The sequence below is a fragment of the Accipiter gentilis genome, chromosome 9 (genome assembly GCF_929443795.1).
Source record: "Accipiter gentilis chromosome 9, bAccGen1.1, whole genome shotgun sequence".
NCBI lineage: Eukaryota > Metazoa > Chordata > Aves > Accipitriformes > Accipitridae > Astur > Astur gentilis.
The window spans coordinates 1,111,106-1,125,145 of NC_064888.1; the positions used below are offsets into that span (position 1 = coordinate 1,111,106).

Genomic DNA, 14,040 nt, shown 5'->3' on the forward strand with positions numbered 1-14,040 from the left:
CTGTGGTCTCATCCCTGCTTGGACATCCGAGTCCCTTCCCGGAGACATCAGCCACGTGGTTTCATTCCTGCCCGGATGCCTGGGTCCGTTCCCAGAGAAACCGACTGCACAACCTTGACCTCATTGCCCGCCCGGACGCCTGGGTCCCTTCCCGGAAAAAAACAACCCTGTGACCTCATCCCCCACCCAGATGCCTGGGTCCCTTCCTTCACAATCTGACCCTGCAGCTCATCCTCATCCTCATTTATTGTCCCTCCTGGGCGGGAAGAGGCATAAATTAATGGGGGCTGGGAAGGGTGGAGAGGGATGGGGTGGCCTCTGGGTTGGGGGGACACAGGTGGTGGGACACAAGGTGGTGGATGGGATGGGGTGGGGGTCCATGGTCAGCAATACTCCGAGTAATCTTCCTCCACGTAGTTTGCGGGGAACCATCCAACCTGGAGGAAAGAGGACACGTTGGGAAAAGGTGAGGAGCTCGGCGGGGGCGGGGACGGGACACCTTGGGGTGGGGAAGGTGCCATACCCGCCCGTAAATCTCTCCTTTCCACCAGCCTGGGTGGCCCTTCTTGCTGAGGACACGGATGATGTCGCCTTCCCGCAGTGTCAGCTCCGTTCGGTCCCGGGCGCAGAAGTCATAGCGGGCTTTGGCAGAACCAAAGCTGCGCACGGCTCCTGGGGAGGGGGAGGACGTGGACATGTACGAGTTCCCCAGGTCATCCCCCAGGGCTGCCCAAGTCCTCTCCATCTGGTCCATGTGGCCATTTGTGCCCCCTTGAGTGTTCCATGGTCCTTCCCTCAACCCACCCCATGGCCATCTCCATTGACATGTCCCCAGAACCTAGCTGTCCCTCTTGGCCATTCATCCCTCCTTGACTCATCCCATCGCTGATCCCTCTACCCGTCTCTTGGCCATCACCAGTGACTTGACCCCATGACTCAACTCCCCCCCCTCCTCATCCCTGTCCCTTCAACTTATCCCCCTTGGCTATTTGTCCCCCTCAACCCATCCCGTGGCTGCTCCTCTCCCTTGACCTCAACCATTCCCTTGACTCATCCCTTGGCCATTGCCCTTGTCCCATCCCTGTGACTCAACTGTACCCCTCAGCCTGTCCTCTTCACCATGACCAAAAGAGGACCCCACCACGTCCATCCCGCCACCACTGCATCCACCCCACCACCGCCACTCTGATGGGGGACCCCACCACCTCCATGCCACCCCATTTCTCAGGTCCTACCAGGTGGCCGGGGACCAGCCCGGCTCTCAGGCTCCTTGAAGGGCACCACAAGTGCCGTGTCAAGGGTTTTGAAGCAATCCTTGAGCGAGCTGTGCTGGTAGAACTCCACCAGCTCCTGTGGACATGGTCAAGCCTTGGGGTCACCACCGGCCCCCAAACTCAATGTGATGGGGACCCAGAGATCTGGGGCAGGGGGGTTTGGCGGAGAAGGGGGCTCCAATGCTCACCACCAGTCCCTTGAACGCCTTCTTCTCAGTGACGCGGTAGAGCCCCTCTGCTGTCATCACCTTGATGTGCTTCACCTCCCCGCGGTACCTGCACACGGGAACATGGGGGGCTGAGCCAGGGACCGTCTTGTGTTCCCCCCCGGGAAGTGTCCCTGGTCCCTACTTGATGCTGATGGCAAATTCACCGGCGTCCTTGACCCGCTGTCGCACCAGGAAGGCGCCGTCGGAGCGGGGCATCAGGAGCTGCTCGGCTTCCCCCCGCTCCATGGGACCAGCGTACCTAGGGATTAAGGGATGGGGGTCCTGAGCCCCAAAACAAGCATCCCCTGCCCCTCCCCAGGGCAATTCAAGGGGATGCAGGGAGGGAGGGGGAGCTGGGGGCTATGGGGCAACCCAGATGAAGGATTTGGGGGGGACATGAGGAGGGTTGGGGGCCCCTGTGGAATGATTTGGGGGGTGGGGGGGGCTGGGAGCTATGGGGTGATCACAGGAAGAATGGAGAGCTCAGAGGAAGATTTTGGGGGTCCTAATGCCTATGGAGTGACCCTTGAGGGGGGAGCAGGAAGGATGGAAAGCTCAGGGGAGGATTTGGGGTGACCCCAGGAGGGATGGGGGACCCTGGGAAAGGATTTGTGGGACTCTGAGGGAGGATTTGAGGGGCCCCAGAAAGGATAGAGGGCTCAGGGAGGATTTGGGGAGGGGGGGGAGGCACGGAGAAGAATTTGGAGTGACCCCAAGAGGGATGGAGGACCACAGGAGGGATTTTGGGGGCCCTAGGAGCAATGGGGTAACTGCAGGAAGGATGAAGGACTCCAGGAAGGGATCTGGGAGGTCCTGGAGGATATAGAGTGACCCCAAGAAGGATGGGGTGACCCTGGGGGGAGATTTGGGGTGACCCCAGGAGGAATAAGGCCCCCAGGGGATGATTCATGGCATCTTGGGGCTACAGGGTGACCCTGGGGGAGGATTGGGGAGGTCTCCAGGGGTTGTGGGAGCCCAGAGGAGGATTTGGGGTGCCCCAGGGACAATGGAGAACCCCAACACCGACCAGGGGTAGATGGAGAGATCTGGCAGTGGCACCTGGGGGAGAGAAACAGAGTGGGGAATCAAGGGGGGACAGAAGACAACTCCTCTGAGACCCCTGTGTATCCCACAGACACACCCCCAAATCCCAGGACACCCCAGATATCTTGGGGACATCAGGGTGGGTGCAGGGGCTCCTGGGGATGTTTTGGGGTCCCCATACTCACGCAGATGAAGGGTCTCACAGCGGCGCAAGGGAACCAGCCCAGGTCACCGTTGGCCACGTTCCTGCCCTAGGGATGAAGGACCAGGGGGGCCATGGAGGTCCAGCAAAGGACCACAGGAGGCCCAGCCTGGCCATGGGGCTCCAGCCCACCTCCATTGTGGGGGTTCAGCATGGCCACAGAGGTCCAGCCCCATCATGGGGGTCCAACCTTGTTGTGGGGATCTGGCCCGACCCCATCGTGGGGGTCCAACCCAACCATGGCTTCCCAACTCATCAAGGTCTAGCCCATCACAGCCATTGTGGTCTGAGCTCACTATGGGGGTCCATCCCAGCTCATCGTGAGGGTCTATTTCAGCATGACCATAGTGGTCTGCCTCCATAGTAGAGGTCCTTCCCAGTATGGGCATGGGGGTCTGCCCCATAGCGGAGGTTCATCCCAGCACGACCATAGTGGTTTGCTTCCGTAGTAGAGGTCCTTCCCAGCATGGCCATGAGGGTCTGCCCCATAGCGGAGGTTCATCCCAGCATGGCCATAGTGGTTTGCCTCCATAGTAGAGGTCCTTCCCAGTATGGCCATGGGGGTCTGCCCCATAGCAGAGGTCCTTCCCTACATGACCATGAGGGTCCCATCCCCACCTGCCACCAGAGCTGCTCAGCCTCGGCCACGGTGACCTCCACAACGTCCCCAGGGCTGAGACGTAGGGCAGGACCCAGGGCCCCCGGCGGTGGGGGGACACCGCTGTAGTGCTGGCTCGCCTCCATCTTGGGCAACCCTGGAAGGAGGACACATGATGGGCAATGATGGTGAACCCCAGCATCCAGGGCATGGACACCCCCTCTGCCCCCTGAACATGTGGACCCAGGTGTCCGGGCCCCCCACGTTGTCCTCACCCAGGTCTCCCCTCTTCTTCTCAGTGCCCGGCCGCTGCGACTTGTTCTGGGGAGCAACGAGACCCCAGTTAGTCCCAGGGGGGTGGTACATGACACCCCCCCAGGGCTTCTCCACTCCCAAATTCAGGGCATTTCAGCCCATTTTGACCCATTTTGCTGTTACCTTCCTTGTGCCAGAGCCTGGATCTGTAGGGTGGAAGAGGAAATACTCGTTAGTTGGGAGTATTTAACCCCTGCCCTGATTAACACTTGGTGCTAACTAGGCTCCTGTGGGGGTGGGTGGCCCTTGTTAGGGTATCCCATAATGCTCTGCTCCACCTGGGCCACCCCTATCCCACAACACCCTGCTCCATGTCGGCCATCTTGTATCCCACAATGCCCCACTCCCCAAAGCCATGATGCTCTTCTCCCCATCCCACGATGCTCCCCCTTCCCACTATCCCACAATCCCCATCCCCTCGATATCCCATGATGCCTCTCACCAGCGCCAGCCCTGCCGCAGGTTCCCAGCCGCCCCAGACACTCCTTGTGCGCGGGGGCCCGGCACCGGCTGCAGCGGTAGCCTTGGTAGAACGTGCCCCTGGGGGAACACCGGGACATGGGGGGACACAAGGTCACGGTCAGCATGAGGGGACACCCATTGGCCCACCTGCACCCACCTACCTTGGCCCACCCAGGACTGACCCAATCCTAGACCCACCTGGGCTTTGGGCCAACCCAGTTCTTGACCCACCAGGTCCTTGGCCCATGTTGGTCTTGGCTCCACCGGGATCAACACACCTTAGTTTCATCCCATCCTGGTCTTGACCCACCTTGGCCTCCACCCAACTCCTGACCCACCTTGGCCTCCACCCAACTCTTGACCCACCTTGGCCTTGGGCCACTCAGGGCTTGACCCACCAGGTCCTTGACCCACCCAAGACTTGACCCATGTTGGCTTTGGCTTATCCGGGACTCAACCTACCCAATCCTTTATCAACTCAGACCTTGACCCGCCTTAGCCTCAACTCACCCAGACCTTGACCCATCAAGACCTCGTACGACCTCCAGTCACCTAGACGGGGCCTCCCCTTCTCTCAGAGACTCCCAACCCCATCTCCCAGGTCACCCTGTCCCCCACTGTCTCCCCAGGAGAGTGGGGGACATAATTTTGGGGTCCTACCTCAGCAACATCTGGCAGGCCCTGCAGGATGTGGTGTCCTCAAAGGAGAACATCTGGAAGTCATGCCCATCAGCCAGGGCATGCTCAGGGAAGATGTTGGAGCTGGTGAGAGATGGAGGGACCTGGGTCTGGTGGGGGCAAATTGTCCTCCCCCCAGGGCCACCCAGCCCTCAGTGGGGCAGGTCCCCCCACCCCTGGGTGCAGGGGCACCTACAGGGCCATCTCAAACTGCTCCAGCCACTTTTTCTTCAGCTCACGGGTCTTGAAGAAGAGCTCGTAGCCCTGCAGCCCGGCCGTGTCGATGAGCAGGAAGGTGTGGGTCCACTGTGGGCGTGGGTGGGACTCAGTGGCGCCCAGACGCCTGGGTTCACTGCCACCTGGATGCCTGGGGGCACTGGGGACCGCATTCCTGGGGCCACCAGGCTTCAGTGTGTCCGCTAAGGACCTGGACAACTTGGGTAGACCAAAAGCCTGGATGCTTGGGTCCACCAGACCTGGACAATTGTGTCCACCAAAGACCAGGATGCTGGGATCCACCAGGTTTGGACGTCTGGGTTCATTGGGAAGAGGACACCTGGGGCCACTGGGAACTGGACACGTGGGTCCACTGAGAAACGGACACGTGGGTCCACCAAGGACCTGGACGCTTGGGTCCACCAGACCTGGATGTTTGGGACCACCAGTGACCTGGACACATGGGTTCTTAGGGAACATCTGGGTCCCAGGGTACCTTCTTGCCATCACGGGGGCCGAGGTCACCATCCCGCAGTTGGTGGCTTTGCAGGTCCACAATGTCTTTGGCCTCGTAAGAGTCCCCACGGCGCTTACAGATGATCAGGGCCTTGTCCAGGAGGAAGCCATACCTGGGGACAGGGGGTGGCACTGGGTTCCCAAGGCCACCGTGAACCTTGGGGTGTTCCCACCACTGCCCTGGAGTGGCCCTTGCTCTGTCCCCCCTGCTCTGTGACAAGGGTGTCCCCAAGGTGTTCCCGTGTTCCCATCCTTATGTCCCTGTGGGTGTCCCCATGGGGGTGCCTGGTTTCCGATGTCCCCGTGGTGTCCCTATGGTGTCTCCATGTCCCCAAGGGTGTCCCCACATCCCTCTGTTTTCCTCATGTCCACATGATGTTCCTGTTGTGGTCCCACATCTCCATGGGCCTCCCCGTTGTGTCCCCATGGTGTCCTTGTGGTGTTCCTATGTCCCCATGGGTGTCCCTGCAGCATTCCCATGGGTGTCCCCATGTTCTTCTGATATTCCCGTGTGCCAATGGGTGTCCCCATGGTGCCCCTTGCCCTGTCCCACCTGTCCACCTTGGAGCGCCGCTCGGTGCTGGAGACCTTCAGCTCTCCATCGATTTTGGGGCGTCCGAACTGTGCCAGGGACTGCGGCTGTGCCAGACATCAGCAGGGATGTGGGGGATGTGGGGGGGATATAGGGATTTGGGGGGACATGGGGGGGTCCCAGAGATGCTAGAGGGGTTTGAGGGATCCTCACCATGTTATGGAGGCAGAGCTGGACACTTGGGAGGATTAGGGAGGGTCTGGGGGTGCAGGGGGAGCTGGGGCAGTTTGGGAGGTGCCACAGGGTGGTTGGGGGGTCCCAGGGGAGGGTTGGGGGGGGTCAGGGGGGAAATCGGGGGGGTCATCACCATGTTGTGGAGGCAGAGCTGGACACTCGTGAGCTGTTTCAGGGTCTCGTTGTCCCGTTTGACCTCGTTCACGCACTGCGCCAGGTCCTGGGGAGACACCAGTCAGGCACCCCCAAACCCACAGATACCCCTGGGGCACCCCAATACCCTCCAGCCCCCCTTGACCCTCAAATACCCCCCTGACCCCAAAGAGCCCCTCAGGAACCCCCAAATACCCCCCTAGGGTACCCACATTTCCCCCAGCACTCCCAGACCTCCCCGGGTACCCCAAGACCCACCCAGGACTCCCAGAACCCACAGGGAGCCCTTCAGGACCCCCCAGCCTCCTCAACTCCCCCTTCACCCCCTCAGGACCCACCCCAAGACCCCCAGGACCCCCTCAAGACCCCCCCAGACCCCCCAGGATCCCCTCAAGACCCCCCTGGACCCCTCTAAAACTCCCCAGAACCCCTTAAGATCCCCCCGAATCCCCCCAAGAGCTCCCTAGGACCCCTCTAAGACACCCCAGGAGCCTCTCAGGACCTCCCAAGGCCCTCCAGGATCCCCCAGGTCCCCTCCAAATGTCCCCAGGGCCCCTCTAGACCACTCCAAGACCCCCAGGACCCCCCAGGACCCCCTCCCAGACCCACCCTCATGGCATCCAGGGCCACCCGCAACCTTTCCCTCTCGGCCGGTTCCGGGGTCAGCTTCACCAGCTCCTGGGGGGGTCAGGGCTTGTCCCCTCCTGGCAGGGACCCAGGCACCTGGGGCCCCCAAGGGACCCCAGGTATACCCCCTTGATGGGATCCACGGCTCCCCTTCCCCAGGGGGGACCTAGATGTCCCCTGAGGGACCCAGGCAAGCCCCAGGGGACCCAGATGTCCCCCCACCTCTCCAAGGGACCCAGGCATGCCCCAGGGGACCCAGATATCCCCTGAGGGACCCAGGCATACCCCAGGGGACCCAGATGTCCCCCCACCTCCCCAGGGGACCCAGGCGTACGGTCGGTGAGCAGACCTGGAGCAGGAGGTGGTACTTGAGCACCCGCTGCATCGGCACCATCAGGAGGTCCCGTAGGGAGAAGCGCCCGTTGTTGGCTCGTTGGGAGCACTCCTGGGGGTCATGGGGGTCAAAGAGGTCATGGGGGGGTCACAGTGGGTCATGGGGGGTCATTTGGGGTCACAGTGGGTCATGGGGAGTCATTGGGGTCACAGTGGGTCATGGGGATTGGGAGGGTCTAGGGGACATGGGGGTCACAGGAGGGTGTCAGAGGGGTCATGGGGGGACATAGGGTCATGAGGGATGGGGGGGTCCCAGGGGCGCTGGGAGAGTTCCAGGGGGACTACAGGGGTCCCAGGGGGGTGTCAGGGGGTCCCATGGAGGGGACTCAGGCATCTGGGTCCACCTGCAACTTCATGCGGAGGTCGGTGTTGGTTGCAAGCTGGTCGAGGCGCCGGGCGGCTGCTTCCACCTGGCTGCAGTAGCGGCCGTAGAGCAGGAACCTGCAGGGATGGAAACTACCCAAATCCACCTGAACGCGCCCAAAATATAGCCAGAATCTGCCCCAAAATCAAAGGTGACACCAGACCCGGAATCAGACCCAGAATGGACCCACAATGGACCTGAAGTTGGACCCAAAATAGGCAGAATTGGCCCCAAAATGAACCTGAAGTTGGAGCCAAAATGGACAGGATCGGTGCTGATATCAGACCCAAAATGGACAGCGTTGACCCAAAAAGGATCTGAAATTGGACTTGGACAGATTTGACCCCCCCTGAAATTGGAGCTGAAATGGAAGGAACTGCCCCCCAAATGGATTTGAAGTTAGACCAAAAATGGACAGAATTGGACCCCAAACCAGACCTGAAATTGGACTCAAAATAAACTCATATTGGACCAAAAATGGATCCAAAATTGGCCCCCAGATGGACCCTAAAATGGGCCTCCCCCCCTTTACACCCATTTCGCCCCTCAGGATCCTCCCAGGACCCCCAGTGCCCCCCAGGACCCCTCCAGGACCCCCCATCGCCCCCCCGGACCCTACTAGGACCCCCCCCCCCAGGTCTTTCATTGCCTCCCACCCCCTCAATGCCCCTCACCTCTCCTTGTAGGCGAGGAAGAGGGGGGGCAGCCCGCGGCCCCCCCCGGACACTGCCAGTGCCCCCCGCAGCTCCCCCAGGAAAAGCCGGTGCAGCTGTAGCAGCTCCTGTGGGGTGAAGAGGGGGTGTCATCCACTGAAAGAGGGGGACCCTCCCCCTCCAGGACCCTCTTCAGATCCCCCAGACCCTTCCAGGATCCCCTACTGTGGTTACTGGGGGTTGCTGGGAGCACTGGGAAGGGTTACTGGGAGAACTGGGAGGCTTACCGGGCATTTCTGGGAGCAGTGGGAGGGGTTGGTTGCTGGGAGGAATTACTGGGAGCACTGGGAGCTCTGGGGAGTTACTGGGAGGAGTGGGATGGGTTACTGGGCATTACTGGGAGCACTACGAGGGGTTACTGGGAGCACTGGAGGGTTACTGGGAGGAGTGGGATGGGTTACTGGGCATTACTGGGAGCACTGGGAGGGGTTACTGGGAGCGCTGGGGGTTACTGGGGTCACCTCGATGTTGATGAAGATGCTCTCGAGATCTTGGGGCTGTAGGAAGTGCCGAAGCGGACGCAGGAAGTGCTGTGGGCACTGGGGTTACTGGGAGCACTGGGAAGGGGTACTGAAGACACTGGAAGAACCTGTCCCAGTGCCCCGTGTCCTTGTCCCTGTGTCCCTGTCCCCTGCATTGCCATCTCCATCCGTGTCCCACGTCCCCCAGTCCCCCACATCTCCCATGTCCCCATATTCCCCATGTCCCCTCATGTCCCCAGTGTCACCCATGTCTCCATAATCCCCCATGTCCCCCTGTCCCGTTATTTCCCCAATGTCCCACATGTCCCTCCCTGTCCCCAATATCCCCTTATTTCCCCTAAGTCCCCCCACATTCCCCCATGTCCCCCCATGTCCCCATACTTCCCCAATGTCCCTCCACATCCCTTCGTGTCTCCCATATTCACCCATGTCCCTCCATGTCCCCCATATCCCCCATGTCCCCTTATTTCCCCAATGCCTCCCACGTCCCCTACATCCCCCATATTCCCACCTATCCCCATGTCCCCATAGTGCCCCAATATCCCCCCACATCTCCCCACGCCCCCCATATTCCCCCTTGTCCCCCAATGTCCCCCATGTCCCCTTATTTCCCCAATATTCCCCCACATCCCCCCTATTCCCCCATGTCCCCAGTGTCGTCCCCACGTCCCCAGTGTCGTGTCCCCCCCCCATGTCCCCATCCCACCTGGCAGATGGACTCGAGGGTCTCGGTGTACCTCTCCTCCGTCTGTCTCAACTCCTGGAGGCAGCAGAGCCTCCGGTCCACCTCCACCTTCTGTGGAGACAGTGGGATCCGGGTGTCCGGGGGGCGACGGGACCCAGGAATCTGGGAGGGGACCCAGGAATCCAGGAGGGGACCCAGGAATCCAGGAGGGGACCCACCATAGCTTGGGGGGGCTCCACCCGCATCAGGTCCTCGTAGATGTCGTCTCCGTCATCCCCTTCGGCTTCGACGCAGTCGTAGAGGTCATCGTCCTCCTCTGCCGTGTCGCTGCGTGGGGACAGCCAGGTACCCCCCTGCGCCCCCAATCCCCCCAGATCCTCCCCAATACCCTCTGGTGTTTCTCTAATGCCCCCCAATACCCCTTCTACTCCTTTAATACCTCCTAATACCTCCTAATGCCCCCCAATAACCCTCTAATGCACCCCCAAAACCCCTGGTACTCCCCTGATATCCTAATACCTCCTGGTACCGCTTAAATATCCCCAATCCCCCTCCACTACCCCTCTAGTACCCCAGGTACCCCTCTGATACCCTTGATATCCCTCTATTGCCCCCCAATACCCCTGGTACCCCTCTAATACCCCCAAATGTCCCTTGAGACCCCTTATTAACCCCTTACACACCCAGGAACTCATTTAATCTCCCCCAATACCCCTGGTACCCTTCTATACCCCTTAATAACCCCCTAATGTCCCCTCTGCCCCCAGTACTCCCTAAAACTCCCCTAGTGCCCCCCCTAATGTCCCCTGGCACCCTGATACCCGCCCAGTACCTCCCCACCACCCCTATAATGTCCCTGCCCCCCAGTACCCCCCAATGTCTCCCTAGTGCCCCACTAATGCCCCCTGGCACCCCCTAACCCCACCGGTACCTCCCAATACCCCCCGTGACTCTTAGTACCCCCCTAATACCCCCAATATCCCCCTAATGCCCCCTATTCCCCCAGTACCCCCCAATATCCCCCTAGTGCCCCCCCAATCCCCCCTCACACCCCCAAATCCTCCCCTTAACCCCCCCCTGAAACCCCTAACCTGCCCCCAGTACTCCCCAGTATGTCCCTAACACCCCCCAATCTGCCCCACTCACTCGATGAGGTCAGAGAGGCCGCTGTAGATGTCATCGTCCCCAATGCAGTCCTCGGTAGGGAAGGGCCTGGGGGGGGGACACAGCCCGGATACCTGGGTCCCTCAGGGACCCAACGCCTGGGTCCCTTTGGGGAGGGGGCCCGGACGCCTGGGTCCTCTGCACTCACGTGAAGCCTTTGCTCTGGGCGATGGGGGTCCAGGAGAGCGTTGAGAGGGTGTCAATCACCTGGGGACAGACAGGGGACATTTTTGGGGGGGGGTGGAGCCGGACACCTGGGTCCCTCCAGGTCTGACCCAGACACCTGGGTCCCACCTTGCCGAAGTCTTGGACGTCGAAGAGGTCAAAAGCGCCGAAGAGCCGGTGCTTCGGGAGCCCAAACTTGTCGGTGCAGGCATTCAGGAAGGTGCGGATGTTCCTCAGGCACAGGAACTGTAGTAGCACCGTATCACCATCACCAGCACCACCACCCCCCGTCGTCACCCCTATCGTCTCTCACACCCATTGTCACCATCGCCATCATTGTCACCACCACTGTCATCCCCATCAGCACTATCAACCTCATCATCTTCCACCATTTGTGACCACCGTTGTCACCACCATTGACACTGGCACGTCCATCATCTCCGTCACCAACACTGTCATCATCTCTGTCACCCCCATCGTCAACATCACCAACACTGTCACTCCCGTTAGCACCATCACCACCATCATCACCATGATTGTCACTGTCACCAACACCATCGTCACTGTCCTCCTCACTGGCACCAGCACCATCATCACCACCATTGTGGTCATGGCCATCTTCACCCCCATGGTCACCGTCACCATCAACATCACACCCATCGACACCATCATGGTCACCCCCGTCATCACAAACATCATCGTCACCACTGTCACCATCACTGTCATTCTCACCATCATCGTCATCGCCATTGTCAACAGCATTGTCCATTGGTACCATCACCATTATCCCCATTTTCACCATCTGTCATTGTCACTATCAGCCCTGTTGTCGGTGTCATCATCATCCCCATTGGCACCAGCATCACCACCATCATCATCATCACCCCCACTGTCACCATCACCACCATCGACCCCATCATCATTGCCATCACCCCCGTTGCCATCAACCTCATTCACACCAGCGCTGTCATTGTCACTGTCACCATCATTCCCACTGGAACCAGCACCCCCGTACCCTTTCCTGGGGCAATTATCCCCCCCCAGTTACCCCACCCGGGGGCAGTTCCGCTCCCCTGGTGAGTATTTGCCCCTGGTCGCACCTGTGACATCTGGGGACGGGGACAGATGTCGCGGGGGGGCACGGCGCGGGGCAGGAGGGCGTTGAGGAGGTGGCAGAGCAGCACCCCGTCCCGCAGCGCCTGCGCCAGGTCCCACACCTGCCCCGCGGGGCTGCTCGCCCGGTGCCCTGCGGGAAGGACCCGTGCCGCCACCAGCCAGTGGGCACACTGCCGCCATGCCTCCATGGCGCCTGCGGACTGGGGGAGACAATGGCGATGGGGTGCCGGTGGGGTGGTGACGAGGGAGGAACCAATGGAGATGGGGTCCAGGTGGGACCACTCCTGGGGAGGAGTCGATGGAGATGGGGTCCAGGTGGGACCACTTCTGGGAAGGAGCAGCAGAAGATGAGGTCTTGCAGCGCAACCACTTCTGGGGAGGAGTCGATGGAGATGGGTCCTGGTAGGACCACTCCTGGGGAGGAGAGGCAGAAAATGAAGTCCTGCAGTGCGGCCACTTCTCAGGAGGTTCCAATGGAGGTGAGGCCTTGGTGGGAGCACGTCTGGTGAGGAGCTGACGGAGGTGAGGCCCTGGTGGGATGACTTCTGGTGAGGAGCTGATGGAGATGAGTCTTCGACCACTTCTGGGGAGGCTTCTACAGCAAGGGGGGTCTTTCCCCGCCAAGAACCACCACGTCTGGGGAGGAGCTGGTGGCGATGGGGCCCCACAGCGCAGCCGCCAGTGGTGAGAAGCAGCTGGCGTCGGTCTCCTTCCCACCGCTGCCGTCACGCCTGGAGAAGACCGGGTGCCGATGGGCTCCTTTCCCCCCTGGTGCACCCACGTCTGGGGAGGGTCCGGTGGCCTTGGGGACCCCCAGATACAGGCAGCAGTGGTACCCGGCCGAGCCTGGGGGTTCTCGGGGGGTGCCGGAAGCCAGCAGTGCTGCGCCTGCGCCCTGGGGTGTCGCGGGGGACGATGGGAACGTCGGTGCGGCACCCGGATGCCGTGGTCCTTCCCGCCCCGGCGCCTGTGGCTGGGGAGGAGGTGCTGCCCCTGGGGGGGCCCCTGTGGTCATGGCCTGCGGTGGGGAGAATGGGGGACTCATGGGGGGACCCAGGCATCTGAGGCCTGCACCCACACCGAGGGTCCTGTGAGGGACCTAGGCATCGGGGCATGGTGACCCAATGGGTCCCATGAGGCACCCGGGTGTCCAGGTCCTGCCAAGGGTCCTGGAGGGGCACCCCGGTGTCCGGGTCCTTCCAAGGGTCCTGGAGGGGCACCCGGGTGTCCGGGTCCTTCCAAGGGTCCTGGAGGGGCACCCAGGTGTCTGGGTCCTGCCCAGGGAACCCAAATGTCCGGGTTCTGCCAAAGGTCCCGGAGGGGCACCCAGGTGTCCGGGTCCTTCCAAGGGTCCCGGAGGGGCACCTAGGTGTCCGGGTCCTTCCAAGGGTCCCGGAGGGGCACCCAGGTGTCTGGGTCCTGCCCAGGGAACCCAAATGTCCGGGTTCTGCCAAAGGTCCCGGAGGGGCACCCAGGTGTCCGGGTCCTTCCAAGGGTCCCGGAGGGGCACCCAGGAGTCTGGGTCCTACCAAGGGTCCAGGAAAGGACCCAGGTGTCCAGGTCCTGCCCACCCCACAGCCCAGGAGGGTCATGGGTTTCCCCTGGTGTCCCCCCATTCCCCGTCGCGTCCCCCCCTCTGGTGTCCCTCCCTCCTCGACACGGTGTCGCAACTCCCCGTGGCCCCTCGCCAGCCGCCTTCCCCGAAATGAGGAAGGACCCAAGCGTCCGGGCAACCCTTCCCCCATGCCCATGTGGGTGGACCCAGTCATCCTGTGGTTCCCAGCCCCCTCCCAGGTGGATCCAGGGGTCTGGGGACCCCCCCCCTCAATGGGTCCCAGACTCTGTTGGCTTGGGTGGACCTAGGGCTCTGGGCAGACCCTCCCTAAGCCCCCCACCCA

At 61.4% G+C, this 14,040-nt stretch overlaps 1 protein-coding gene across 2 annotated transcripts; it reads right to left on the reverse strand.

The window, feature by feature from the left end:
- Positions 1 to 228: 228 nt before the first annotated feature.
- VAV1 (vav guanine nucleotide exchange factor 1) lies at positions 229 to 13,028 on the reverse strand. Of its 2 annotated transcripts, XM_049811166.1 has the most exons (27): positions 12,127 to 13,028; positions 11,156 to 11,272; positions 11,010 to 11,068; positions 10,844 to 10,909; positions 9,916 to 10,024; positions 9,719 to 9,808; positions 8,992 to 9,060; positions 8,492 to 8,598; positions 7,798 to 7,894; positions 7,410 to 7,505; positions 7,043 to 7,111; positions 6,414 to 6,500; positions 6,068 to 6,153; positions 5,495 to 5,627; positions 4,979 to 5,088; positions 4,765 to 4,866; positions 4,085 to 4,182; positions 3,766 to 3,788; positions 3,603 to 3,648; positions 3,348 to 3,484; positions 2,713 to 2,778; positions 2,511 to 2,542; positions 1,626 to 1,742; positions 1,463 to 1,550; positions 1,236 to 1,350; positions 524 to 672; positions 229 to 437 (listed from the first exon to the last, which is right to left on the reverse strand). In XM_049811166.1, exons 1-27 carry the CDS (start codon positions 12,328 to 12,330, stop codon positions 384 to 386), a joined length of 2,526 nt encoding a protein of 841 aa, XP_049667123.1. In that variant the 5' UTR covers positions 12,331 to 13,028; the 3' UTR covers positions 229 to 383. The 2 variants fall into 2 exon arrangements, with proteins under 2 accessions (XP_049667123.1, XP_049667124.1); XM_049811167.1 differs by lacking the exon at positions 7,043 to 7,111.
- Between the last annotated feature and the right edge of the window lie 1,012 nt (positions 13,029 to 14,040).

Coding starts and splice junctions, on each gene's coding strand:
- VAV1 (XM_049811166.1), bottom strand. CDS start 12,330: ATGGAGGCATGGCGGCAGTGTGCCCACTGGCTGGTGGCGGCACGGGTC. Junction 7,895..8,491: donor TTCCTCGCCTACAAGGAGAG/GTGAGGGGCATT, acceptor CCATCCCTGCAG/GTTCCTGCTCTACGGCCGCT. Junction 2,779..3,347: donor CTGAGCAGCTCTGGTGGCAG/GTGGGGATGGGA, acceptor CTTCATCCCTAG/GGCAGGAACGTGGCCAACGG.